Source organism: Trifolium pratense, linkage group LG4 (assembly GCF_020283565.1).
Source record: "Trifolium pratense cultivar HEN17-A07 linkage group LG4, ARS_RC_1.1, whole genome shotgun sequence".
Classification (NCBI taxonomy): domain Eukaryota; kingdom Viridiplantae; phylum Streptophyta; class Magnoliopsida; order Fabales; family Fabaceae; genus Trifolium; species Trifolium pratense.
The window spans coordinates 2772368-2799963 of NC_060062.1; the positions used below are offsets into that span (position 1 = coordinate 2772368).

Consider the following 27596-nt stretch of genomic DNA (forward strand, 5'->3'; position numbering starts at 1 on the left):
TTTGTTTCTTCATAAAAAAGAAACCTGCAGTCTTTGGAATAAAATAAGGAAAAGCTTGTTTCCAAAAGACTGATTTTTTATAGAATTCTTTTTGAAAACCTTATTTACAAAAATCAATTTAATAATACTACCTCCTGGTGACATGGGATGTCCTATAAATAGAGCTGTCAAATGGGCCGGCCTGGTCTGGCCCGGCCCGGGGAGGCCCGAACATTTAAAGGGCCCAGCCCGGCCCGTTAACATTATGGTCCGGCCCGTTATGTCCGGCCCGATAAACAAAAGCCTACATGGCCCGATGGGCCGGCCCATTAATTTTATTTTATTTTTTAGCATTTTTTTTTTGACAAAAGCAGAATTTTTTTAAAAAAATGTATGAATGACACACAAATTAGTATCCATAAAATAAAATGGGTATCATGATTTTATGAGATAATAAATAATGCAACATATTCACGCAAAAGTCAAGAGATAATAAATTCACAAAGTGCACCCTCAAAGCTAATAAATTTCAAGCTTACATCACAAACTAAACTTTTAACCTAACAATTTAAAATGCATAACGTAAATTATAAATTAAATAACTTCTCGGCCTGAGTCTCTTCTTGAACACTTGATTTTTCATACAATGGTATCTCCTCGACTTCTGGTATATCTGCAATTCATAATACACGATAACTTGATAAGTCAACAACTAAAAAGCAAATTGCAAATAAAACAAAAAGATTATTAATTAAACTTACAAGAAGGTCCGATTTCCTTAAAATCATGCAACCAATTACGTGTACAAATGAGAGCTTGCACAGTTTCTGGGAGTAAGCAATTCCTATACTTATTTAAGATACGGCCTCCGATACTAAAAGAAGATTCATATAACCTTGTGTTGTTAGAAGTTAGACAAACTCTACCTGGAATGGATGCTAACACACTCTTTAGCCTTTCCTTTTCACTTGAAAACACACTCATGCAATCGGTTTTTGCAGTGTTTCTACAAATGGGAACAAAATCAGGATTCAATATCTTGTTTGTAACCAAAACCGCATCATACTCGGCGTAGCTAAATGGAAGATCATGTCTTATGATGCTTCTAGCAAGTGAATCTCTGTAAGCCTTATTATCAAATTGCCACTTCTTCAATAATGTTTCTTCGTCATCCAACTTGAGTCCCTCATCATGATTGTCTGGAACTTTATGACAAGCAAGAATATGGCGCTTTAAGTGACCAGTGCCACCACCACATGTATACATACCATGACAACTATTACATGTACATTTTTCTCCCCCATCAACTTTACCGATCCTTGTAAAATGTTTCCAAACTGGAGATCGCCTTGCCCTTTTTTTCTTATTTTTTATTTCAACAAAGTCTCCCTCAATAACATTTTTCGTATTAGCAACTAGAGGAGATTCTAACAATACCAAATCATCTTCGTCAATAGCTTGGAAAGTTGTATCAAAATCATCCATGACTACATTACAAACACAATAAAAATAAATTGATCATTAAGATTATTATATTATAAAAGGCAAGAACGAGAAGTACTTATAAATTATACACAAGAAAGAAACAACAGGTTCATTATAAGTTGGCAAGAGTCACATTTGACTTTTTAAAGGATTAGGCTTGACTATACTTGCTTAACTTCATACATGCCACGAACATATAGTTACACGTCCCAAGTTCGTTTTGCATCATCAATTTAAAAGTAAAAAAGCACAAATTATAAATCAACACATGACAATTGATATGCATGAAAGGTTCAATTCAAATGTGGCTATTTGTAAAATTAATTAAAACATGTTCCTAGCTAGCTATAATATATAGTCAAAAGGATTCATGATTTTTACAATTATTACCGTTAGCTCAGTTTTCTAGGATCAAAAGGGTGTACTATTAATATTATTACCGAGAAAATTAGCAAATTGTGTTACTTAGATTCTGAAATCAACATTATTTATTTGCTCTTAACTTAAAATTAATTTACTACTTTTTATAAAATATTGCTCTTTGGTTGTCTCTACGGACAATCGGCTATGTTATTCTCTATTAATTTACTATTTTTTAACCACGAGTCCATGATTGAAACTACCTAAAGAGTATCCAATATATCCACACATAAAATATTACTTTTGATACCATCCAAACCGAAAAAGAATTTAAAGATCATACAACAACTAAAAAATCCTCCAAATTGGGAATGTAAGGAATCAACAACAAAAAAATAAAGAGAAGGATGAAATTTACCTTCAAGTCTTCAACAATGGAAACAATCCTTCAATTGAGATTTATGATTTAACAATGGAGGATTAGACTAGTTCAAAAAAATAATGGAGGATTCGTTTGAGTTTAGTCAAAATTTTATGATAAACTATAACTTGAATTGACTCTAAATATGTTTGCCTTTAAATAAGCTTATAATAGAAAAATAAATTTAAAAAAGATAAAAACTAACTTATTTTAAATTTAAAAGATAATTATCCTACTAATAACAAACTTAAGGGGTCAAAATATCTTTTTTTTGTTTCTTCTTAAAAAAAAAAACTTTTTGTTTCAAAATCAAAATTTCAGTTTGTTTTTTTTTAACATTTTTTTTAAAATTCTTTAAGGGGCCGGCCCAAAAGCCTGTGGGCCGGCCCATGACGGCCCATAAAAAAGCCTGGTCCGATAAGGCCTAGCCCGATAAGGCCCGGCCCGCTATTTATGAAGCCCGGCCCGTGAAAATATATAGGCCTAATGGGCCGGCCCGATAGCCCGACCCATTTTGACAGCTCTACCTATAATTGGAAATCTTTGGCACTTCAAATATTTCTCATCTTGTCGCCTGAGCTATTCATCAAACATTTTTCTTAGGTTTCTTTCATTTTCTCAGTCATCATGCTTTTTTAATATTCCTTTAATTTTCTTTTTCTATTTATATATCATTATCAATTTGAAACACACCTTATTTTTTTTAAAAAATATCAACATAAGCGGGAGTAGAGTACATCTCATTTGACATTTATATCTAAAATAGACATGATCCCCGATAGCCATTGATAAATTAAAGTTCAATGGTAATAAAAGTGTTGATTAGCCTGTGACTTAACATTTGGAGTAAATTAGATTTTCTAGATGACATTTCCAGAACAAGTACAATTTAGATAATATTTTGCGAACAAGTACAAAATAAAACAAGTTTTCTTTGTTTGAACGTAAAAGAAAACTATATAAAAAATATGAAAAGGAGAAAATACAAGTGATACTCTATTCACTAAAAGTAGAAAAAGTACAATTTCGAACTAACTCAACAAGGAAAGGAAACTCGCAAAGCGTACATAAAAACCAATCCCCTGCCCCCAATGAAGAAAACAAAAAGAACTATCTATAGAAACAAAATATATTATGTTTACACACATTAGAGACATGGAGAACGATTTATTTTAGCCAAAAACTACTTCCATGAGACAAGTTTGATACCCTCCACCACCTTTTCTAGTACTGATACTTGATTTGAGAAGACTTTTTCATTCCTATCTCGCCAAAGCACCCAAACCACGACATGTTAGATCATCATTGCTCCCTTGACAAGCCAACGATTGATTTCACACTAAACCACCCCCGCAAAACAACATCCAACAAACATATGATTTGTCGACTTCACCTCCACCAAACTCCAGATTCACAGAATTAGCTCCTTTAGAAACTATTCCTCTATGAGACAAATTCTCCCTTGTAGGTAGACGATCAAGAAGTTGCGATGAAAAAACAAATCACTTTTGAGGGAGTCCAACTACGAACTACCCCATACTTTGTTTAACGCCTCACACAACCTCATATTCCAAGAAGAGGAAGAGAGAAGAATGTGACAAAGATGAGAATAGTTGGATTTGATTGTGTATATATCTCCGAGGCTAATATTACAATGCCACTCATGGTGAATAATTCCTTCCTTCCATTAAAATAGATCATCCCACCAAATCATTTTCAACTCCTTTACCAATCATTTTCTCTTCTGCAACATTTTCACTTTCAAAACTCCAACTATCCCAACATTTCACAAATTTGAAAGTGCAGTAAAATGCTTGGAAGACATTACTAAAACCAATTAGCCAATAGTTGGAAAAAAAAAACCCTGAACTCATGTTGTGAATGTGCTACTGATTCAAACACTTCTCCCAGAATCTTCAGAGGTTGAGTGAATTAACTTTTATGATTAAATTCAAAATAAGCATCATTGCATCAAGGAACACAACCAGATCAAAAATAAAACACAATAGAAAAAGAATCCAAAGTTGTGGAAATGAGAGAGAGGGAGGTGAATTTCAGGAGCTTCAGTGTTGACGGAAAATGCACCTTTGGCAAGGACCTAAGTTTGGCCGGAAAATACAGAAGTTCGATAATCAGCAACAAAGAGGGAAAGTAATTTCAATGGCCATGACTCCATGTGCAAAGTGTATTGTATTATTGTGCTCTCGATTTATCCGATTACTATAATTTATGGTCGATGATGGACCAATACTTCAATACCAGAAATATATGTCATACTCCAATGACACAATAAGAAAAATAAAGGTTTTTGTAAGTTTTCAAGCAATAAATCAAATGTATTTAAAGACTTAACACCAAAACCAAATATCATCATGAAAGAAAAGTAACAAATGTATGGCAAATTTCTCTCTGCATTATCCTTTTTTACATAAATGAAACCACAGGAAATATGACCAAGTAAATAAACTTAATCTCTCAAAAAAATAATCTTAAGCTTCAAGTATCGTCTACTTGTGAATGGAATACAAAGCTTGGGAATGTTGTGGTGATGTCCCTGCGCAACATATGAAAGCGGATGTTAAAGAGTGCCAAAGAGATATATAAAATGAAAGAGTAACGATGTTTGAATATCAAGTTGATAATAGTAAATAAGGTTTCTTCGTTCCTCCTTGTGGTGATTACCTTAGATATTGAAGGGTCATGTTCTTCAGAAGTGATGGATGGCGCATAACAAGGTTTCTCCATTCCTCCTTGTCAATCTTGCCATCATGCTTTGTATCAGCTTCCTCAAATGTCTGAAGAAATCCAAAACTCAATGTTCAAACTAACTGTTCTTTTTCGTCTTGAAACACCAAAACAGTTTGGTATATATATATATATATATACATAAAAAGTCGTAATGTCAAAAGGAAAAACATACCTTGTCGATTATACTCTCTATAACATCATCTGATAGGTTCATTCCAGATTCAGCAAGTGTAGCAACTACCATTTGCTTCACCTTTACATAAATAAAGACCAGATAAAAATCAGGCTTGTCCCAAATGAGGAGCAAAAGCTTGAGAAAAGTAAGATTTAAAGAAGGCTAATTTACCTCTTGCCTTTCAATAAAACCCTGCTGCTTGAGATCATACAATTGAAAGGAAACTGAAACAAGATACAATATGGTTTTAATTATGGTATATATCGAAAAAAAAAAAGTAATAAGGTGAAATAAACTAGAGTTGATTCAAACTGTGCATCCTTCTTAGTTTACACAAGCTGAGGTACAGAAAATTTATCCTTAAAAGACGATTAGAAAACATAATTTGAAGTAACATACACTCGATCTTTTCATCAATAGGGGCATTTGGGTGGAAAACGGAGAGAGCACGAGCAAACTCTTCAAAACCAAGTATCCCATTGTGCTTTGTGTCAAACAAATCAAATACCTGCCCAAAGAGAATTTCATATGAGACATTAACAACTTGAAGTGATATGATATGAACCTATAATATGCACATGTTGGCAAGTAATAAGATAACATTTACAATAGAGAGGCAACAATCAACATTGTTACATTTAATTTGAATCGTGAAGAAACATTAACAATAACAAGTAAGAAGTTATTTTAAATTTGTCATGTCATATTAGTGTGAGATAAGGCTTGGTTATTGATATTAACTTGTCATTGTTGTACATGATGGCCTTAGCCTAATCTGATCAGAGAAACATATTTTCATAGTTCAGAGAAAAGTTAAACACAGATTTAAAAAAAAAGATAGCATTACATACCCGATCAGCAAACAAACTCTCTTTTTTATTAGTCTTGAATAATGCCAATTGAAACTCTTCCTGCAAATGATGCAGTATGAATATTAATACTGTAGGAAAAAAGTAAAAATTGAATATAACATCTCAGATATTTTATATGTTAGATCCTTTTGGATTGAAGAAAATAACAACATACGACATAGCAATAGAATTTGTTGTATAGGTATAGAATGATTTAAACCAGTGTTGTCAAATAGCGCCTGTAGCGGCACTATAGCTTAGCGGAATTTGAACAAATTGCTTTTGCTTCGCGATACGCTTTTTAGTATTAAGTGTTGTCAAACATAGACTGTAGCAGTGCTATAACACTAGTGTAATAGAGTTTGAACAAACCACTATTTTCCGCAATCCTCAATCGTCAACATTGGATTAAACTTTTTTTTGTATCGGAAAATCTCTATCAACAAAATTTATTATATGCCAAAACCACATTGTCCAGTGATAAAATAGACAAACCTTGTTGATCAGCCCATCGTCAATCACAGCACTACTGATCTTTTTAAAGAGCTCATAAAGTGCTTCAATTTCACTTACACTAACTGCGCACACAAGCAAAAGAAATATCTATCATCATCCATATCATGTGTATTTATTTCTAAATAGTAGTACAAGAGGTAATAGAATTCACAAATAAAATACAAGAGCATAACATCATTCATATGGTTTCAAAATCTAAAGGGAATGCCATAATATACAAGATTTTAAAAGCACATATTCAAATCAAAATACATTTGCATACGAACAGAAGTTGCATTATAATTTATAATCATGAAGTTAGGATGATGCATACACACTGTCTCCCTAGCGAGGATTTCAGGATCGTCAAGGCCTGTTGTCTGCTTATATAAATCAAGGTCACAACACCGCAATAGAGGAGCACACAAATGCTTAATTCCCTCTATGCACTGCAACATGATAATATCTCTTGCAGCTCAAAATCGGAAAACTCCATAACTGTTCCAAAAAAAATTAAAAATCAATTAGATATACAAATTAGTTAATTCATCATTAAGTCATATTCAGTAGGCAGTTAGCAACTAAACCTTTTAACCATTTCCAATTTCAGCTGGCCAATCCCAAATGCCGGGATCTGCAAAACTCGAATGCACCAACAGCAACAAAGCCTAGTTACAGAATTGAAGTAAAATCTCCATCACATTCTACTAAAGAAACTAAGAAAGTAAAGTAATCAAAACGAAAATACAAAAGAACAAGTTTCATGCTCTAATCAGGATCAGAACTTAACTTCAATTTACTTATTAGATCATCAAACTAAAAACACTCAACTCTCAAATGCTACAAATTATGGATTGCTTTCTTCCCATCAAAGATTCCTAAGTTTGACCAAATTCATGACAAAAACTTAATACAACAAAACCGAAAACCTCACTTAATTACTCCTTGTAGTGAAGTAGTTTAACCAATTAACTAAGAATTTGATAATGATATCTAATTATTCATATAACAACCATGCTAATTGGGAATATCAAAAAATTGTAAAAGATCAAAACAATTCCATCACGCTGCAGCACCTAAGATCCATGATCACACAGAAAACACACCCGAATCGCATTAAAACAATTCCAGTTCCAATATAAATAATTCAAATTCAATACCCTAATACCAAAAGATTCAAAATTTGGACAAAATAAAAAATTGTTAGATTCTGAATTCAACGCAATTCAAATACACACATGCATAAGAAGTTCATGGATCTATATATACCAAACAAAAATCAACAAAATAAAAACTGAAAATTTATCGAAAATTCAACAACCCCAAATCATAATTTATGATAATCATGCTATTTCGTAAGATTTCTGAGATAAAATTGAAGTGGGTAGGGTGAAAAATCATACCTTGAAGTTAAAGGATAAGAGAAAAAAGAGAGAATTTTGAAGCTTAGGGGAATGAATTGAGAAAAGGGGTTTTTGGTGAAGAAGAGAAGGGTTGTGTTGTGTATGAAACTAACGGTGGTTGCAGAAAATCGAATCGAGTGAGTGAAGGTGGCGAAAGTGATGATGATGTGATGACAGATGAGGGTACAAGTTGGAACCAAATCAATGCTGACACATATCATTATTTATAATCAATTATTGTTATTTTTCTTAGACATATATTCTCGGCAAATTTTGTTATTTTTGTACCAAAATAAAACAAAAATGGTTGTTATTCAATTTTTAGTTTTTTTTTATAAAATTTTTATAGGCAAAACTACATCATTGGTTCACTAATTTAATTTCGGTTAACAGGTTAGTTTTTTTTTATCCTTTTTCATGATATTTTAGTTTATGAATGACAAAAAAGAATAAAAATGACGTGAAAAAAAAAAGAAACAAATTATTTTGGATGAAAATGTTACAAGGGGAAGTCAAAGACATCATTCACATTGAGCTTAAAAGTAAAAAACAAGTGAGTTATATATTAGTTCTATCATATTTAGCGTTTCAAATGAACGGTCCAGTTTGTGTTTTAAAGATACGATTTGTCAATTATTGTTATCTTTTTCAATATATATATATATATATATATATATATATATATATATATATATATATATATATATATATATATATATAATTGAAAAACTAAAGTTTTTTTTTTTAAAAAAAGAAAGTTTGTTTTTTTTTATGATAGCAAAGTTTGTTGCTTCCTTATTATATTCAGATTTAAACAGGATTTTTTTACCTATAATAATGATTGATCGAAGATTTAAATAAGATGAGTACTAGGTGCAAAAAAATAGGAATTTATTGGTGAATTAAGAGAAGGGTATAATAGGAATATATGATGCAAAAATCCACTTTCTTAATTTGGTGTTATCATTATAACTGGACACTTTTAAGAAAACAGAGGGAGTACATTTTTACCTAAAATCTCAAGTAATTAGACTTATGAATCATTTTGATTATAAAATGTTCAACTTCCAATTTTCTAAACATTGTGAGACTTAACTCACTTCACACTTGTGACAACATTCCAGACGGTTGTAAAGAAAAGAAGATCTTAAAAGCTCACACATAAATCTCTCCAAAGACACTTATTGAACAAATCATAAATACTTCCTAGATTGGCACATTTTAAATATGAAGAAGAAGAACTGAAAAATGATGAGTTTGAAACCAAAACCCTATATTTTAATTTCCTTGCAACTAGCAACTAAGTTGTACTCTTTTTACGCAAATTGAGTTATATTTATAAGACCATATATTTATCAGAAGATGATAGACTCTTGGTTATAAAATGAGTTCATATTCTTACAGCGCATAAATATGATTACTTCTAATAGGAACCCGTAAGTATTTCTTGTTATGTTTAGAAAATAAAAAAATTATTGAGGACATAATTAATAATTTTTAATCTTTAAGGATGTTTGCTGTGTTTTTATTCTTATTTTTTGTTAATAAGTTTAAATATTAGTTTTTTGGATTTATTTTCTCAATATATGTTTAGTTAAATTGTTGTTACATATTTTTCAGAAAGTTAAAAATAAGAAATAAAGTAAAAGTAAGATAATATTTATACTTACATATAAATATATCAACTGGAAAAGTATAAAAAGGAAAATACTTTCCAACTAACCTATGACCTACAGTTCATTGTGAGGTTGTTGATGAACTGCCGTTCAAAAAAAAAATAAAAAATTGTTGATGAACTGATTGGGTTGGGGGACCATGTCTGATATTTAGAGTGTGGCTTAATTAAATAGGACACCTCTAACTAATAATTAGAATGGATAGGTCATTGCACCAAAAGTCCAGGAGTTGGAAACTGACTAAAAATTAGAGAGGAGAAGGCTATCTATCTATGCATAAAACAATAGAAGCCAATTGGTTTTTTTATTTTTGACAAACCAATTGGTCTCTTTTATATAAATAAATATAAAATATGGATATTTTTTTTTTTGGATAAATCACTCTAATTAAATGCTTTTGCACCCCATAATAATTTTACAAATTTCAGTCCTTAGACCGGCTATATGACTAATCTCCTTTCGAGTGCTTCAATTGTGGTTTAAAGCTCTTTCCACCTACCCAAAAATGTGTTACGCATGAACTGAATTTCAGTTCTCTTCACAAATTCGGTGTTGCTTAACCAACCGAGTCACATCAATTGGTTGTATAAATGAGTTTGGAACCCTGAATATAAATTTTTAATAAACAAAAATGAATGCAAAAGTATCACCATAATACAAGACTTTTTATTTTTGTTTTTTATCTATGGTTAGATAGGCCAACCCTATTCCTACAGAAATTTTCCATTGACAAGCTACACCCTCCCCATGTTGGTTTTCTTTTTGTAAGTAAACTAGTGTAGGCCCAGGCCCAGCCTGACATTGTTAACTATCATCACTATACCATACAAGCATGATGCATGACAATGATAATTTATTCAAATTAAAGTAGCATGTCTCAGCTCAATGCATGTGAAAATACCTTGGTCAAACCAAAAGAGTACCAAATAGTACAAATTTATTACTTAGGTAACAAATATAATATTTACATCATTTTTCAATACAAAGATCTTATCTCACAATATTCAAATACAGTGAAAAAAATAATGCTTAGGCAATCTCCTAATTTGAAAAGTTATCCACTACTTAGAATCTCCTAGTATGCAATGTAGTTTTGGTTACTGGTGAGGTCTATTCTGTACATATACAAACTCACTCAAGTAACTGTGTAAAGTATATTAGACCAAAATTTAAAACGAAAAAATAACTTTGAACAATATCAAGAGTATACATATGAGTATGAATGTTGTCTCAGCTACTTCTTCTACCTCTCTAAACCTTGTTTGCAGAGTGGACAGCAAGATAAAATTTTCAGCCACTGGTCCACACATTTTAGGTGGAACACATGAGAACATGGCAATTGCCTAAGTTCTTCTTTGTCTTTGTATTTTGCTAAGCAAATGCAACATTCCTGTCAAGCACAGCACAACATGACAAACTTATTTAATTCAATAAACAGAATTGGAAATAAGACAAATCTTGAAACTGATGGAAATTGTAGCATATGTCCAAATTGTAGGGAAAAATTAATGTTTCTAACTTTTGTGTCTCATTTGAATTTTTTAGTAGCATTCCTCATTCTATATTTATATATATATTATCAGATTAGCAAACTATACACTGACAATGTAAATATCTGTGTAAAACTTGTTTACATTGTGAGTAAGTTACTTACCGGGTCTTCATTGATAAAATTTTCAATGCTTTCAGAGTCATCGGCAGGCTCTAACTTGGTATGAGGTTCTTTATGTATCCAACTTGGAAGTTGCGAAATTTGTTCATCAGTCGCACCTTTATTAGAAGAGGCCATGTTCATGTTGTAACCAAGGAGGGTGCTGATCAGTGGTACACAACAGCATAACAGAAGAAAAAGTAGGAAAGGGAAAGAGTAGCAGATTGCATTCCAAGTAAGCAATGTGATGCAGAGGACATGAAGTTTTGGAGCTTGTTGAAATGAACCAAAACGTGAGTCAAAAAACCAAACATTTCCCATCACAAACCATATGGCAAAGAAAAACTCCAGTGATGTCCTGCATTTGTTCATCAAGTGTGGCATCCTGGAAACATTGACATAGTATAGTGTAAATTACATTAATTTTCGAATTTCACCCACACAAAAATTGCATAAATCTAAAAGCAGTGTTTTTAAAACCGGACCCCTATCAAGTCTGGTGAAGCTATTGAATCGGATATGATATAGAACCGGAAATGATGTTAGAAAACCAGTCAAAACTCAGATTAAATATGTTCGTTTAATTGGTTATCCAGTGCCATGTATGACCTGGTCGATCACTAGTCCAATTTTAAAAACACCATCTAAAAGAACTTGTTCTCTAATTAAGCTTGGATTGATGATGATTAAGGCTGTTATTCAAGCCAAGGTAGGTAACACAAACAGGTTTCACTATTTTTTAGTTCCAATTTTGTGCTAATCAGGAATTAATTTTTCTTTTGTTTGACACTAATTTTTTAATAGAAAAAGTTCGTAATACTTCCAAATGATTGATTCACTAATTTAGTCTTTTCATTTTTCACATGATTTATTCTTAATTAGATTGGAAAGATTGCAAAAAACAAAAGATTCTTCTGTCACAAAACTTTGAACTGATAAGAATAGAAAAGGTATGTGAGAGTATTTGATTCTACCAAACTCTATACATGAGATAAATTACAAATACCTTTATAATTACTTGATACTTGGTATTTTTCTATCTTAAGCAATCCAATTGTTCTTGCCTAAATATCATAATCAATTGAAGGTGCAAATATTTTTTTCCTTTTGAAATTCACAAACCAAAAATATGACAGTATGAACCTTTTCTAGCCAATTTTTAAGCATACTCAGAAGATTAATTTAATACCCTACATAAGTTATTACTTATTTGTAAGTATTATACTAATATTATGCATCAATTCACTAATAACAAAATTGACTGAAAGAAATTCTTGATGATTGAAAATGAATAGGATACCTTGTTTCTTCATTGTTTCTCTGCTGTTCCATATCAGAAAGACTAAGAGTATCTCCTTGAATAAGATAAATTTGTCGATACCGGCCATAAACCATAAGCAGATTAAGAACACATCCAATATCATAACCAGATATCCATACCCTCATAGGCCAAACAGGTTTCTCCCTCATTGAAATAGCCAAAGTGAATGTAGAAATGATTATTTGTACGAACAAAACAATAAACTCCAACATCAACCAAGTACTCGAATTGAAAGGATTAGAGCCAAGATTAGACCTTGATCCATTTTGGTAATGAAAAACTCTTCTTAACAAGGTAAACCATCTTGATCTAGATATTCTCATCGCCATCCTAACCGAAAACGAAGGCGGTGACGAGACAAGTTGAGGCCTATTTCTAGAACTACCATCTCTATCTGCTCTTTCTGCATAACTTGAAGAAGATTGAACTATGCTGTTGGAATTCAACAAACACCTAGAATTCATTGATTTTTTTTTTCTCTTATGAAATTATATCAAAGCTTTAAACTTTACAATTCATGAACAAAAGGGTATCTTTCAAACTAAGCTTACAACCTTTTCAAACTAATTATAAAAACAAACCTTTCATCAAACACATACTGTGCAGGATGAAAAAGATGAAGTTTTTATAGAAAGAGGATAAAGGGTGTTAAGGATTTGTCAGATAAGGTGAAGTTTGTGACTCAGAAGTTGACAAAGAATCAACTTATTTTATGAAACTTTGCTTTGATTCAAAGTGAATCATAAGGTTTGGTTTGGAGGGAAGTTAACCGTTGGCCAACTACTTTTGAGATCATATTTTTTATATGATATGAAGTTGAACTTTGAATGAAATTGGAGTTCAATTTGGTGACTTTTTGTTTCTATAGTTAATTATAAAATTATATAATACTAGTTGCAAAGATTTTTTGTTTTGTTTTGGAGTGAAATGAAAATAAAGTAAAAAGTTGGTTTCCCTTTGAATTCAAGTGGATAAGAGAAGACTCAAAGCGGTTAGTAGTATCTTATAAATGGTGTCAATACATTATTATGTAGAATTTAATTTATATTTGACGGTAAAATTATTTTACACATGCATCCAATAATATACTGACATATTATGATATTTAACAATACATGATGTGTCATATTCATTAAATGATGTGACAACACATTATTGGATGTATGTGTAAAGAATTTTTACACCGACAATGCACAACAATTAAACTCTATTATGTAATCCCTAGTGACAATATATATATAAAAAAAAAAAAATTGATTTTTGCTTATATATTATCACGGATGGAGTACAACAAAAATACAATTTATTTATTATAAATAAACTAAATTGTATGACTTAGAGTTTACCGATAAGTGGATAAGTTGCTCGAGCAGAGTGAGAACCGATAAGTGGATAAGTTGCTCGAGCAGAGTGAGAATCTCCTACAGTGCAGTAAACTCTATATTTAAAAAGTGTCGGTTCAAACAGCCAAAGCCATGACTTTATGCCTTAAAATTTTGAGTAAAATAGTTTAATTTGATTATAGATATATAATATAAATATAATTTTATTTTGAGGTCAAATAATATGACAATTTAATAATTTAATTACAAGTAATGCCTAATTGTGTTGGTAAAAGTGAAAACCACGTATCCTTTTTTAGTCAAGGTTCAACCCTTAGCCCTATGGCCCGGATTTTGTGCGATCAAAAAGAGGTAATTGCATTACAATAGGTCATATATGAGCTGTTTGATTAAGATCCAACGGTGCAAAATTTTAACTTGAATTATATATTTAAAAAAAAATTAAAACATGATCTTAAAATTTGGACTGTCAGATATTTATCGGACGGTCCAGATCTCCTAACTATAGTGTCTTTGCACATAATCCAATTCCCTTAACCTAACAAAATTTAGATTTTCTTAATAATTTTTCATCAAAGTCTTATGTAATATTATTTTTATTTTTAAAGGCCTTACAACATAAATTATTTTTTCCTTAAAAAAAAAAACATAAATTATTTTAGGCCTCTGAACATGTTGGCGGTCTCAAATTTAATCAACAGAAATATATTATAACCTCTCTATAGTTGATAATGTAAGTACAATTGATCAAACATCGTGTATTTTTTTATTTATAATTTTTGTTTCTTCTACTTTTGAACTGTATTGATGTTTTAATTACATAAACCATATAATTTATAAACCATATAATTTATAAACCATATAATATAACCGATTTGAATTATACAGTTGATTTTTTTTGTTGGGATTATATGTATGCTAAAAGGTTGGACACCTAATCCAACTATCGGGTACGTCATGTAATATTTGCACAGTGTGTGTGAGTGACTCTCCTTGTGTTTAATTATGAATGATTGCTATAGTTATGATTTACATAATAGCCACACCATACCATTCCAAAAAATGGTGTATACGTAGCTTAATTTTATAATTTGTTGAGATTTTATTTCCTAATTAAAGGAAAATCGTTAGAGTAAAGTTGTGATTAATTAAGACTTAGGTTACTTGCACATACACTACTCCTTGTGTGCTTCGAAGTTCCGTAACTATATAGCCATCTAGGTGGCGTCACCTAAGTTTTTTTTTTTTTTTTTAAGCATTTGTTTTGTTTTGATTAAAAGTAGTAGTATTATTTAAATTTATGACATGACATAAGTGTGTTTGTATTAATTAGTTATTAAGTGGCGTATTTAGATTTATCGAATGCCATTATTAATATTTTTTTCAATAATACGAAGGTCATTAGGTCAAATTATAAATAAATACGATGATTAAAGTAAATATTGACAACATCTTTTACAAAATTCGGAGGTGGGTGACTAAGAAGAATGAAACCTGTAAGTATAGAGAGATCATAGTTTGCAATTCAATTAACAACTTGGTTTGCCTGCATGTATATGAGAGATTTAAACTTGTCGGTTATTTTTTTTTTTTTTGAAAGTACACTTGTCGGTTCTTGATCTCAAGTCGATTGATGAGGGAGACAAGACACAATGATATACATAAATAATACTTTTATTATTAATAATATAAAAAATACTAGTATCTCACACTATGATTGGATACATTATATTGAATTCAATTTCATATCATATTTTTTATATTAATTTATTTTAATATAAAGTTAAATTTTAAATGAATTTTATCTAAAAGGTATCGGTGTCCAACCAAACTCTAAAATGCCTATAAAATTTATGTAATAATAGTTATTCCTTTAATACAATCACTAATTGTGTGTACGAAATTTTTTTGTTCCAAAATGTTAATTAGTGTTTTAAATGAATCTTCATACCTCAAAATTTTTCTTGCTCTTTGTTGGGATATTTGGAATTCACCAAAATTAGAGTTAATTAACATGACTTATAAAATAAAGTTTGGCAAGCATAATATTAATTGCCATTTTTCCATAATCATAACACGGACTCACAAACAGCCAATAACCAAGTAACCTTCTAGCAAAGGTAACTTATGGGTTCAAGCGGTCTCATAAGTTCTAGCTCAACTGGCAAAAATATCAAAATTGTTAGGCCGGACGTCGTGACCCGGGTTCGAACCTAGAATTTCACAATTATTTGTGAGTTTAATTTCAGTGAATTACCACTTCATCAAAAAAAAAAAAAAACTTGTGGGTTCAAGCAAGGCGAATTATAAGTCAATGAGTTAATTAATGTAGGAGAAAGTAGGGCTAGCTTAAATAAAAGCAAATTTGGTCATATTACTAAGCAACTATAGAAATGGACAATTCAAAATATGCAAAAATATAGAATTATCAAAACAAAGCTTTCAAACCTCATTTTGCATTTGGATGGATTTACTAATCTAGAAACTCTTCATCATATAGTAGCGCAAAAAAATAGTCCATAATATTAATATATTAATAAAAGAAAAATGTTTTAAAGTTGTACATAATTGTATAATTTTATAAATAATTATGTTGTAGACTTGAGATCTTATAGTGTGCTTCTCTTTAACTCTGATTCAAATTGTCTTGATCAATTCGTAATGAAATTTGTCTTAACTTTAACTGGACCCACCAATTCTTAAAGAAGTATTTTTATGGAGGTACATAATTAAAATTAGTACAAATTTATATATATATATATATATATATATATATATATATATATATATATATATATATATATATCAATTTTTTCCCTTCTAAAGAAATATTTTTATGAAGGTAGCAACTATTTTTTATTGGGAGCAAAACATTGTGAAACATTCCTTTGCAAGAAAAATATTGTTAAACATTTTCAAGTATTTTTTCCCCTTTGTGGGAGTAGCAGCAGCCTCATACCATTACATGCATCTGCCTTAAAATTCTAAATCGAATGTTTTTTTTTTTTTTTTTTTATGAAAATTCTAAATGGAATATAGGGTAGTCTAAATTAGAGGCCAAGAAATATGAGCTAATGGTCAAACTCATGCAAAATTAATTCAAAGATGGTGCAAAGCGTATAAATTTTACAAGTGCACAAAAATTTCATTGCCTATGAAAATTTAAATGAGAGACCAATTCAAACATTTTTTTAGATCTTAATAATATAATATTAATAATATACTAAGATCAATTTTAAACATACCCTACATATTAATTATTATGCTCAACATCAATGAAAAATAAGATAAGGAATATGTGCATGGAATGAAAAACAAGTTGATTAAAGAGAATGTAACTTGAATGTCTACAATTTGGCCTTGTGTTATCATTAAGAATTGTCTAAATATTATTGAAGTGACCATATTTTAAAGAAACTTTTATAATTATAATTAACTAATAAAACATATAGTTTAAGCTTGTTTTTCTGACGTGAATGAATCAAATTTGACCCTATTAGGTCGGTAGGACATGCAACGTGTTACATATCTTGCAAAGAAAATCAATCACTTTCGAGAAAATGGATAAGAATAAGAATATTGGGAACTATACTCTAATTTCTTCTTTGACCAAAAAGGAGAACTTTTATCTACATTTTTAAGGGAAAATCAATAGGCTACAAAGATGAAACAAAAAAGTTAATTACCTTAGCAAAATATATATATACAAGAGCAAACCAATGCCTTCCAAGTTTCATGGTTGCTCTCGTAGCATGATGGACTACTAAAATATTTAGAATAGATCATATATTTTTTTTAATTTTTTTTATTTACTTTTAAATAAAAAAAATGAGGTAATGTGGAGGTTAAGTACAACACGTATTATCTACTAATAAGATAGGAATTAAAGCTAAGATAGGAATTATTTTTATTGAACTTAGATCAAATAATTGCAATACAAAGGAAATTAGAGATGTGAAAAGAGAGTTTGGGAGAGAAGAATAACAACTTCACCAATCACATAAAAATGAGAAATAACTCTTAGTTCACTATATATACTACCCATGTGTGATAAAATCCCTTAGTGTGATATTGACTTTGTAATTCCTACTACTCTCGCGCCTTCCCTGATAATTCGCATCAAGCTTAACAGAATGACCTTCCTTTGCCTCTTGTGGGACCCTCCACTCCTCATTTGCTGACTCAACAATTTCTAGACCCTTCCCTTTATTTTGTCTCATTACACATGATGGACTACTAAAATATTTAGAATAGATCATATATTTTTTTTAATTTTTTTTATTTACTTTTAAATAAAAAAAATGAGGTAATGTGGATGTTAAGTACAACACGTATTATCTACTAATAAGATCGTCACGTTATAACGAAAGTTGAACCAATCTTTGTAAAGATGAATCAATTCTTTATCAACTGAATTCATATTTGATGGTATTTTCTTTTTATTTTTTGGTTTATAATGTTGGTAATGAGGTTGTATAAAAAAAATGTTGATAATGAGGACCGAATTTAGGTCGTCATTCATACTACCAAAATCCTTCATCACTAGACCAAATTTAGTAACTTAATATTCAATGGTATTTATTTGTAAGATACCATGCTTGCAATATATATATATATATTATAAATTCAATTATTAATAAAATTAAAAAATTAATATATTATGAGAAAATTAAGAGTTAAGATTTCAACACCTTATTTGTCAAATAAAATAAAATAAAAATTTCAACACATTTTTATTTATTATTTAAAATTAATTGTTCATGTTGGATGAGTGATATCTAGAAATGTAACTACTCAAGTTTTGTTAGAAACCGTTCAACCATCTTACGGGAGCACATTTGTAATGATTGTGGACACATGGTAATTTTATCTGCATACTAGCTATAAATTCTTTGACTTTGTTAGGTTATAGGAGTATTTACATGAGCACACAAATTAATAATCCATTTCAATATATAAAACCTATTTTATAAACGTACAAATATTAAGAAAAATAGTCCATGTATTAAATTTGTTTATCAATAATATATCTTTTTTTCCAAAATTACCCTTCAATTATTAAGAGAAAGAATAATAATATTTTACTTTTCTTCATTTAATTAGGAATATTCTTGTAAAAATTTAATTAATGCATATTGAACTTTGAAAATGTTCTTATAAAATGGGACAACAAAATTTTGAAAGAAGGTCTTATATATATTGGGACGGAGGGATATTCTTGTAAAAATTTAACTTTTCTCATAGTCACTTGCATGCAGTTTCAGATTTCATGGCACTTAGAACTTAGAAGGATTAAATTCTAGCCAGCACGACAAATTTTTATTTTAAGTAACACCGATGTTAGTATATTATTAGATCAACTGACAGTGACAAATGATAATAGTGATATTATTAGATCAAACATTTTACTCAAATTCAACTCAAACCATTGTAGTTGCATGTGTGAATTTTATGTTGGTCTGTTTGTTTGGTTTTTTTTTTTTTTTTTTTTTTTTTTTTTTTTTTTTTAAAAAATAATAATCTATTTTATCATTTTAATAGTGTTTGTTATAGATTTTTTAGAAAATTTTTATAAAAACGAAAAAATCAATTTTAACCTTAAAATGAAAACTTTTTTTTATAGATAAATTAAGAGAATAATGGGTATCAAAGAGATTTTAAGAATACTAATTAAGACACACATAAAGTCCCTCGTCGTCTATCATAGTCTCATATGTAATAATAAAAAAAGAAAAAAGTACAAAAGAAAAATAAACCGGGGGGACATGAAACTTGACCCAGCAAAGTGCAGTTCGACCCAAATGGGTGATACAAATACATAAATCAACACAAGTTTAATCAACTTAATCGAGCCTAACCGATTATCCTCAAGCACGAGTGTGGCAAATGTCCCAAAGAGATAAATGTAGAACAACGAAGAAGTGTGCAAACTCCTATTTAGTCCTAAAAGATAAAATAGAAGTCCCTATTCAATTAAGGCGAATGAACCGACCGTCAGCACGGAACGACACATGTACCCACTACTCCCTGCAGCAAGCAGCAAGTGATGATGGCTTTTTCAAGCTAACTGGTCCGAAATCATGGAAAGATACGGATATTGAGATAGACCCGACAAAGTGAGACCTCTGTAACAACCTATGACGAATCAAATCTTGTTAAAGCAAGAAAGAACCAATTGAGCGCCAGATCAAGAGATGGTCAGTCAACACGGTCTAGCCCCATAAGCACAAGAAAGATCAAAACACCATCGACTACTACCGTCAACACGGAGTATCTCCTTACCTAGCCCTTTCGAGTAAATTAGGCCGAATTGGGTCATGATAGTCTAGCTCGTGGATAGCTTCTAACAAAACAGCGCGCATAGGAATGAATTGACTGCCAACACAGTAACATCCAATTAAAATTCCATGCAACACAGCAAGACGACAACAGCGACGGAGGCAACATCTTTACATGGTCTAGAACAAAGTAAAAAAAATATAGCAAGAGAAATACCACTGATATGATTACCGATCTGCTCTATTCCTAGCCAATTGAAAAACGATAACAACTCTGTTAAATAGATCGAAGACAGAACCAGTTGGTTAGCACAACCACTATTTGTGACAGTAAAACAGAACCGTAGAAGTTTCGAAGAAACCCATCTCGAGAATCCAGTCGATTAAGCCAGCAAACGATGATAGGAGGTTGTCGCCGGTCGATCTGGACAGCCTGACAGGCGGTGGTGCGGGTGGCTAGCCGGTCGTCGCACCTTAAAATGAAAGCTAATCCTAATAGCTTTTCTAGAATACATTTTTCTTAAAACTAAGACTTTGTTTTGTTAAAAATAAGGAATAGTTGATAAGCTAGCTTATAGCGGATGAGTTTATAGCGAATAACTTATAAGCTACCTGATTGAATTTGTAGTATTTGGTAAAATTAGCAGTTGAACAAACTTATAAGTATGAAATAACATAAAAATGATATGTCTAATTGATATTTAATTTTTTTCAAGTAAGATGACAGAGATAAAATTAGAAGAAAAAATGATAAGGTATAAACTATAGGATCTTAAGCTACTTGAGATTACGTTTGAAAAATAAGTTATAAGCTGTTTTTGAAATACTGTTACCAAACAAGACTTTTTTAGCCATATGAGCTTATAAGCTATAAACTAACTTATGTGTCTTCCCAATCATAGCCTATGTAGGAGCTTTACATTTAAAAAAAAATGATTTTTATGATAGTAAGCAAACCAAAAGTAACTTTAATTTTTATTTTAAAAAATCTCTAAAAAAGAATCTATAGGTATTTTCAATTTTTTTTTTTAAAAAAATTAAACAAACGTGCCCTTTATCAACAGAAAGAAAAAAAATGCAAAATATTTTTTTTTAGCTTACCAATATTTTTATATATATAAAATAATTACACGTGAACAAAAGGTAGACAACAAGCTGCGCCACTAATCCTTTTTGAATAACAAAATCCAATATTTGAAAAACCACATTCCTAGACCTAGGCGTCATGACATTACAATGCATGACCTTTTGAACTCTTTTCAAAAGGTTTACGGCCTCTGGTGATAGAAATCCAAAAGTGTCGAACGCAAACGGTATAAAAACGTGTTGATTTTCGAAGCATGCTTTCTCATGTTTGACCATTTTGCTTGAAGCAGCTTTGACGGCCGTCTGTCCCACAGTAAAATCCCCAACCCCTAGTCCCACAAGTGGGGAAACTCCAGTCAAATCTACACAACATGTTTCCCACCTACCTACCCATCCGAACACCAGAACATCAGCTGGACGAAGTGTCGATCTCGCTTCTTGTGGGTCAGTCAAGAAGTTCACTGGTGCCTCTTTCTTAATATATATCGGCAAAACTTTCCTTATAAATTAATATTATATGGTTATTAAAATTATAAAGTTAAGTTGATTACAAACTCTAACTCAATGATAGCATAAACTTTTCTTGCCATCCATTATCATCTAAATATCTAAATCCAAATTCAACAAATCCATTCATCTATCTTGCCACCCCTACATAAAGATATGAAGTGGAAGAAAGTAGCTCTATTTGTTAGAAACTATATACTAGTAGTCATTAAATTCTCACTAATGTAACATATTACTAATTTATTATTTATTATAGATATATGTAGATACACACTTTGCTCAAATTGTCAAAGTTACAAACATCATAATTCATAGCAGAAATCTTAAACAAGAAATTTTCATTTTCATCAAATTAAGACTAATTTCTTTTGTCAATTCTTCTGCGGAGACAAAAGTAAGCCAACAACCTAAAACAAAGAGCCATAGCTAGCAGAACCCAAACTTCACTCAAACCTCCTTTCAAGTTTACAGTATCAAATGAAGGTGAAGTTTGAAGTGGCCTACAACCTCCCTCACTTTCACATTCATATAGTTGGTCTCCTGAATATTGCACTTTTAGTAGAAGCCTGAATCCATAGTACATGAATGACATATACTTCATCCATTGCATGAACTTTGGTATATGCTGCAAGATTAACAAATCAGATTTTTTCAAGTTTTGCAAGAATCATGCAACACTCCTAAAACACTTCAAAGGTGATCAAGTTGTATTATGAAGCACTGACACAAACACTGATACATCGACACTTGTAATAGTTTGAGAAAATGACATAATTCAATGTAACTATATGTGTCGGTGTCGGACATCAATATGTGTCCGACACTAGGACAGGCCTAATCTGAAGAGTGTCCCGTGTTTCATAGGTTGTGTATTATATCATTGTTCTGTCTCAGTTTATAGCACCAAGTACTGTTAAAAAAAACCAAAAACTAACTGTTAAATCGAACTGGACCGGAAAAATTTCGAACTGTGACGGGCAGTTCACTAATTGAAATGTGTACTTTCCAGTGCAGTTCGATTCAGTTTAACAGTCCTAATATTTGCTTCAGTTTAATTTTTGGTTTTTTTTAACAAACTTAATATCAGTTAATAATAGCAATTTGGTACAGCTCGATTCACAAAGAAACAGTTAGGTTCGAAAAGGTATAGTTCGGTTTTACTTAAAGACATTCTGGTTTGGTTCAAAACATAGATCCGGTGCACCGAACCTTTATACTAGTTCAGTTCAGGAAGGACTATTAACATTTTGGTTCAGTTTTACCGAACTTGTAGTAACGGTTATGTATTATTCGGTTTTCCATCCTGAACCGAGCCATGAACAGTGCACCAAGTTATGTTTTAATTAACATTGTTGCTACTGCTACGTCCTTTGTACATACCTGAACATAGTAGCCACCTGTAAGAAGGAATAACATAAGTATCAAAGAAGCAACCATTCCTGCTCTTTGAATACTCATAACTGCAGCTCCAAATAATTCTCCTGCCCCCTATTAACAAAACAACATGCATACTCATTAAAGCTAGCTATAAACAAATTATTAACCCTTAAACATGTTCTGAGTCTTGAAGTAACTTACTTGACTTGTTATAGCTATTAGCAAAATTGTGAATAACGTAAGGAAGAAGCAAGCCGCAGTGCTCTTAAATCCAGCCATGAAGTACACAATGAGCATGAAAATAGTAGGATACATAACATGTGCCATCATGTCACATAGAGTACTGCTTGCATAGTATACACTTAGTCTATACATGTCTGCTTTCCTTTCTTTTCGTAAGTAAACCTTTTCGAACGGAAATACATAGACAGCTCCGAAAATACATGTAGATGTCCAAAATATACAAATATAGAACATTAAACCAACCTGCACCAAAAAAATTAGTCAATGCTTACTGAAAACGCAAAGTCGTTTAGAACAGTTATGATTTCTGGACGCGTCCCTGAAACTACCTAGTAGTACCTGATCTCGGAGTTCAGCTTCTGTATTGATTGAAGATTTCCACCAAAGTAGTCCCAACAAAAGTGCAATTCCAAGTGCTTGAACAAGTCTTAATATATCAAAATATTCCATGCATCTTGCTTTGAATGATCTCTTATAAAGAATAACAAATTGGTCTAACCAACTTAATGTCCATTCTTTCTTAACCTGAATAGCTAGTTGAAGATGTTTTGGTGTGTTTGCTCCTTTATGATTCTCTTTTTCTTTTGGCTCAAGTATTTCTTTATACTTTAGTTGTACATACTAACATAATCAAGAAACAATCATTAAGTTATTTGTACATACTAATACCTACTCCCTCCGGTCGCTATAAGCGAAAAACCTACTTTCATTGAAAATGAATCTATCTGGCTTATATTATAGACCAGATACATTAGTTTTTCAATGAACCTAAAAAGTAGTTTTTTGCTTATAATAGTGACTGGAGGGAGTATATATAAATAAATTATGGCAAATTCTATACATTAATAACAACCGCTGAAGGGTCAGTAGATTCATGATCTTTGAAAATATCTTGTGGAATACTTATATCATTTAGTTGTCCAGTTGCCAAGTCAAGCAAGAATTCTGCTGGATTCATCGGTATTTCCGGGACAAACCTCAAGGATGAAAAGTACTCCATTGTGTCTTTAGCCTTCCCATAAAAAACAGGAGAGCCTTCTGATATCAGAAGAAGTTTGCTAAACATGTGAAAGATTCTGCTTGATGGCTGGTGAATTGTTGTGATTATAGTTCTTCCAGCCTAAGGACAAATCCAAGTATTTTTTCAGCATATGTTCAAAACATGTTATCAAAATGACATTTTCAAAAGAATTTTTTTAAACACAAAATAGCAGCAGTGAAGGATAATCTGTACTATTGAATGTCAAAATCATTTTTTAATAATCTGTAACAAAGGATCATAATCTGATACTTTGGCTAGTCCCTGAAGAGTGAGAAGGAGTTTGTTTGCTGAGGTGGAATCAAGGCCTGAAGTTGGCTCATCAAGTAGCAGCAGTGAAGGATCAACAAGAATTTCATAGCCAATGCTGGTTCTTTTCCTTTCTCCTCCTGATATGCCTCCAGCTATTTTCGTGTGGCGGCATCTATGATTATACAAGAGATTATTTAGGCAAACAGTTTTGTTTATTTCTTTTGGAGTAATTTGAACATTAAATAGTCATATTTGAGGTCAAATGTAGCTAGAAACACACCTTTCTAGGCCTAGATCCTTGATAGTGTTCTCAAGTCTTGCATATTTTTGTTGCTTGGTCATGTTGGTTGGTAGCCTTAAAAATGCAGAGAAGATTAATGTTTCTTCGACCGTAAGTTGTGGAAAAAGCACATCCTCTTGTGGAACAAAACCAATCCTATAAGTCAGCGGAAAAAATAGAGACGCATTATAGTACAAGGTTAGAACATATTTATGTTCGCGAATCATAGATGCTGATGTTCAAAAAAAGGTGTTTATGGTTAACCTCCTCTTGAGAGCAGGACTATATGGAACATCATTGTAAGTTATCTTTCCTTTTACATTATCATTATTTAATCTTCCTCCGATAACACTCAACAATGTTGTCTTTCCACTACCAGAAGGACCCATCAAAGCTAGAATTTCGCCCGGGCCAATGCTTCCTGTGATACCTTTTAAAATTTTCTTGTATTTGTTTCTTTCTTCCACATTGTTTTGTGTGGATACCTTTGACATCATTGTCTTCACAGGGTTTTTTGAAACTATTTGGCTATTTCTCACTTTGAACTCAACATCTTCAAACTGCATATTAATGAGAAATTGTCTATTATTGATTAAGAATGTGATCAAGTGAAGAAATTATCATCACATCATTAGGAACAAAACAAATTTGATTTCTGATAAAATAAAAACATCGTGCGAATTTTTCACTACCTTGAGATATACAGGAAGAGGGGGCTCTTGGTTGAAACTAGAATCCTGAACTTGTATATCAATCTCTGAGTACCTATTAATAAGGTATGACTGAGACATGAAGTCCATGCTGTGACCAAAGCCATTGCTTCCTGCAATCTGCATGGAACCAACGGACGGAGGTGACATTGACATATTGTCCTCAATCTCATTCTCTCTCATATTTTCCATAATCAATGATAGTAATGTGAGAAAATGTGTTGAAACTAGTTAAGGATCTAATAGTAGTGTTTAGATGTAATGAGTGAACTGCATCATACCAAAAACTTGCCTATATATTGGAGGCAGAATATTGGTTGGTTGGCCACATACTTTTCATGGCAAGTTCTTAGTCTATGAAAGGCCTTAATTCAAACATTGTGATTTGTTATAAGAACATGTCAAGAACATGAATAAAATTGGCTTAACAATGGTTAATTAAGTGAACATTTATGAAAATAAAAAGATAGATGTGACCCCATCTGATTCAAAAAAATGAACCATTCTTTAACTATGATAAATTTGAGAAGTTATGAGATTTGAATGAAACAGGAATGACATCATGTAGATTTATTTTATGCTTATGATAAATTTGGCGACGCATTTCATTTTTTCCATTAAAAAAAAAAGAGCTAAAGATAATAAAAAATAAGCCCATTCTTGGCTTTAATTTTAATGGCCTAAAAGGTATAATCGATCTTAAAACTACTCTTTTTGTTGTTGCTAGCTCATCTTCAAACACTCACAATAATATCTTCCACTCTCATTTGGATTTTATGTTTTGTAGTTTTAGAGTGTGAAATCTAGACTTGTGTTCTGTTTAAACTTTAGCAAAGGGTTTAAGCCAGAGACAGACAAATAGTGGAGTTGGAAGCTTCTTCATGATCCATACGAAAGAAGTAAATACAAAGAAGAAAACTGATAGGCAGAGAGCATTACGACTTAGTTCTTTGCTGCAAAACATACTTTCGCTGCAAATCCAGTTTTAATTTCTATCTGTCCTAATGCATTTAATGTTGGTGTTAAATTGAGTTTTGATTAAAGCATGAAAAGATTTGATATGAGTAGAAGCTTCTGATTTTAATTTCATCAAATAAATCCAGATGAATCTACTTCTATCATCAACAATGGTCAAAAAATATTTGAAACCAAGCATAGAAGGAGTGGATAATGGTCCCCATATATCCATATGAACTAAATCAAAAATTTTGTCAGAAACAGTAGAGCTAAGATTAAAAGGGAGCCTTTATTGTTTAGCATAAAAACAAGTATCACAAGGAAAAGAAGATTTTGCGTCAAAAAAAAAAAAAAAACAGGAAGAGAAGATTTTGCAAATTTGACAAATGATTTTTTTTATTTATTTCAATCATTTTGTCATATGATGGATGACCAAGTCTCTTATGCCACACATTACATTATTTTCTTTGTGTGACTCTAAACTATTGACAGCATGGAAACTATTGATACAAGGTTTGACAAGTGTTGGTCCTAAGCTAACAGATGGTGTTTTGAGGATATACAAGCCACTAAGCAATTCAGCTACACCAATCATCCTGTATCACACAATCATGATCATTGAACATTAGATTACAGTGCAAGTTAAGTGTGAGTTTAGGTACAGATATGAGATTGAAGGATAAATTTGGAAAATATAGGACATCAATTAAGTAGAAATCATGATCAAATAGTATAGTGCCAGCATAACAAGTAGAAACAAGAGAGCCATCGGGTAATTTTAGGTTTATAGGTGGAATTTGTTTTAGGCATTGAAAAAATTTGAGTTCAAAACATATATGGTCGGTCAGTGGCACCAGTGTCCAGAATGAAATGAGGTGAATGACTAGATAAAGGAATGGTACAGATAATACCTGTATTTGTGGTTACATGGTTTATGCTATGAGAAGACAATGTATTAG

The 27596-nt window shown here is 31.3% G+C and overlaps 3 protein-coding genes across 4 annotated transcripts; all 3 read right to left on the reverse strand.

The window, feature by feature from the left end:
• Nucleotides 1-4593: 4593 nt before the first annotated feature.
• LOC123923650 (calcineurin B-like protein 3) lies at nucleotides 4594-8140 on the reverse strand. 2 transcript variants are annotated; one of them, XM_045976345.1, is made up of 10 exons: nucleotides 7918-8140; nucleotides 7102-7182; nucleotides 6849-7012; nucleotides 6515-6597; nucleotides 6020-6079; nucleotides 5568-5676; nucleotides 5340-5392; nucleotides 5166-5246; nucleotides 4928-5040; nucleotides 4594-4799 (listed from the first exon to the last, which is right to left on the reverse strand). In XM_045976345.1, exons 3-10 carry the CDS (start codon nucleotides 6970-6972, stop codon nucleotides 4742-4744), a joined length of 681 nt encoding a protein of 226 aa, XP_045832301.1. In that variant the 5' UTR covers nucleotides 6973-7012; nucleotides 7102-7182; nucleotides 7918-8140; the 3' UTR covers nucleotides 4594-4741. The 2 variants fall into 2 exon arrangements, with proteins under 2 accessions (XP_045832301.1, XP_045832303.1); XM_045976347.1 differs by having other exon boundaries at nucleotides 7102-7148; nucleotides 7918-8126.
• Nucleotides 8141-10499: 2359 nt separating this feature from the next.
• LOC123882054 (E3 ubiquitin-protein ligase At1g63170-like) lies at nucleotides 10500-13538 on the reverse strand. Its single transcript, XM_045930840.1, has 3 exons — nucleotides 12545-13538; nucleotides 11248-11629; nucleotides 10500-10983 (listed from the first exon to the last, which is right to left on the reverse strand). Exons 1-3 carry the CDS (start codon nucleotides 13027-13029, stop codon nucleotides 10837-10839), a joined length of 1014 nt encoding a protein of 337 aa, XP_045786796.1. The 5' UTR covers nucleotides 13030-13538; the 3' UTR covers nucleotides 10500-10836.
• Nucleotides 13539-22053: 8515 nt separating this feature from the next.
• LOC123923530 (ABC transporter G family member 26-like) lies at nucleotides 22054-26168 on the reverse strand. The gene is made up of 9 exons (XM_045976217.1): nucleotides 25663-26168; nucleotides 25235-25530; nucleotides 24971-25126; nucleotides 24691-24862; nucleotides 24241-24519; nucleotides 23739-24020; nucleotides 23358-23642; nucleotides 23160-23267; nucleotides 22054-22404 (listed from the first exon to the last, which is right to left on the reverse strand). Exons 1-9 carry the CDS (start codon nucleotides 25870-25872, stop codon nucleotides 22138-22140), a joined length of 2055 nt encoding a protein of 684 aa, XP_045832173.1. The 5' UTR covers nucleotides 25873-26168; the 3' UTR covers nucleotides 22054-22137.
• Between the last annotated feature and the right edge of the window lie 1428 nt (nucleotides 26169-27596).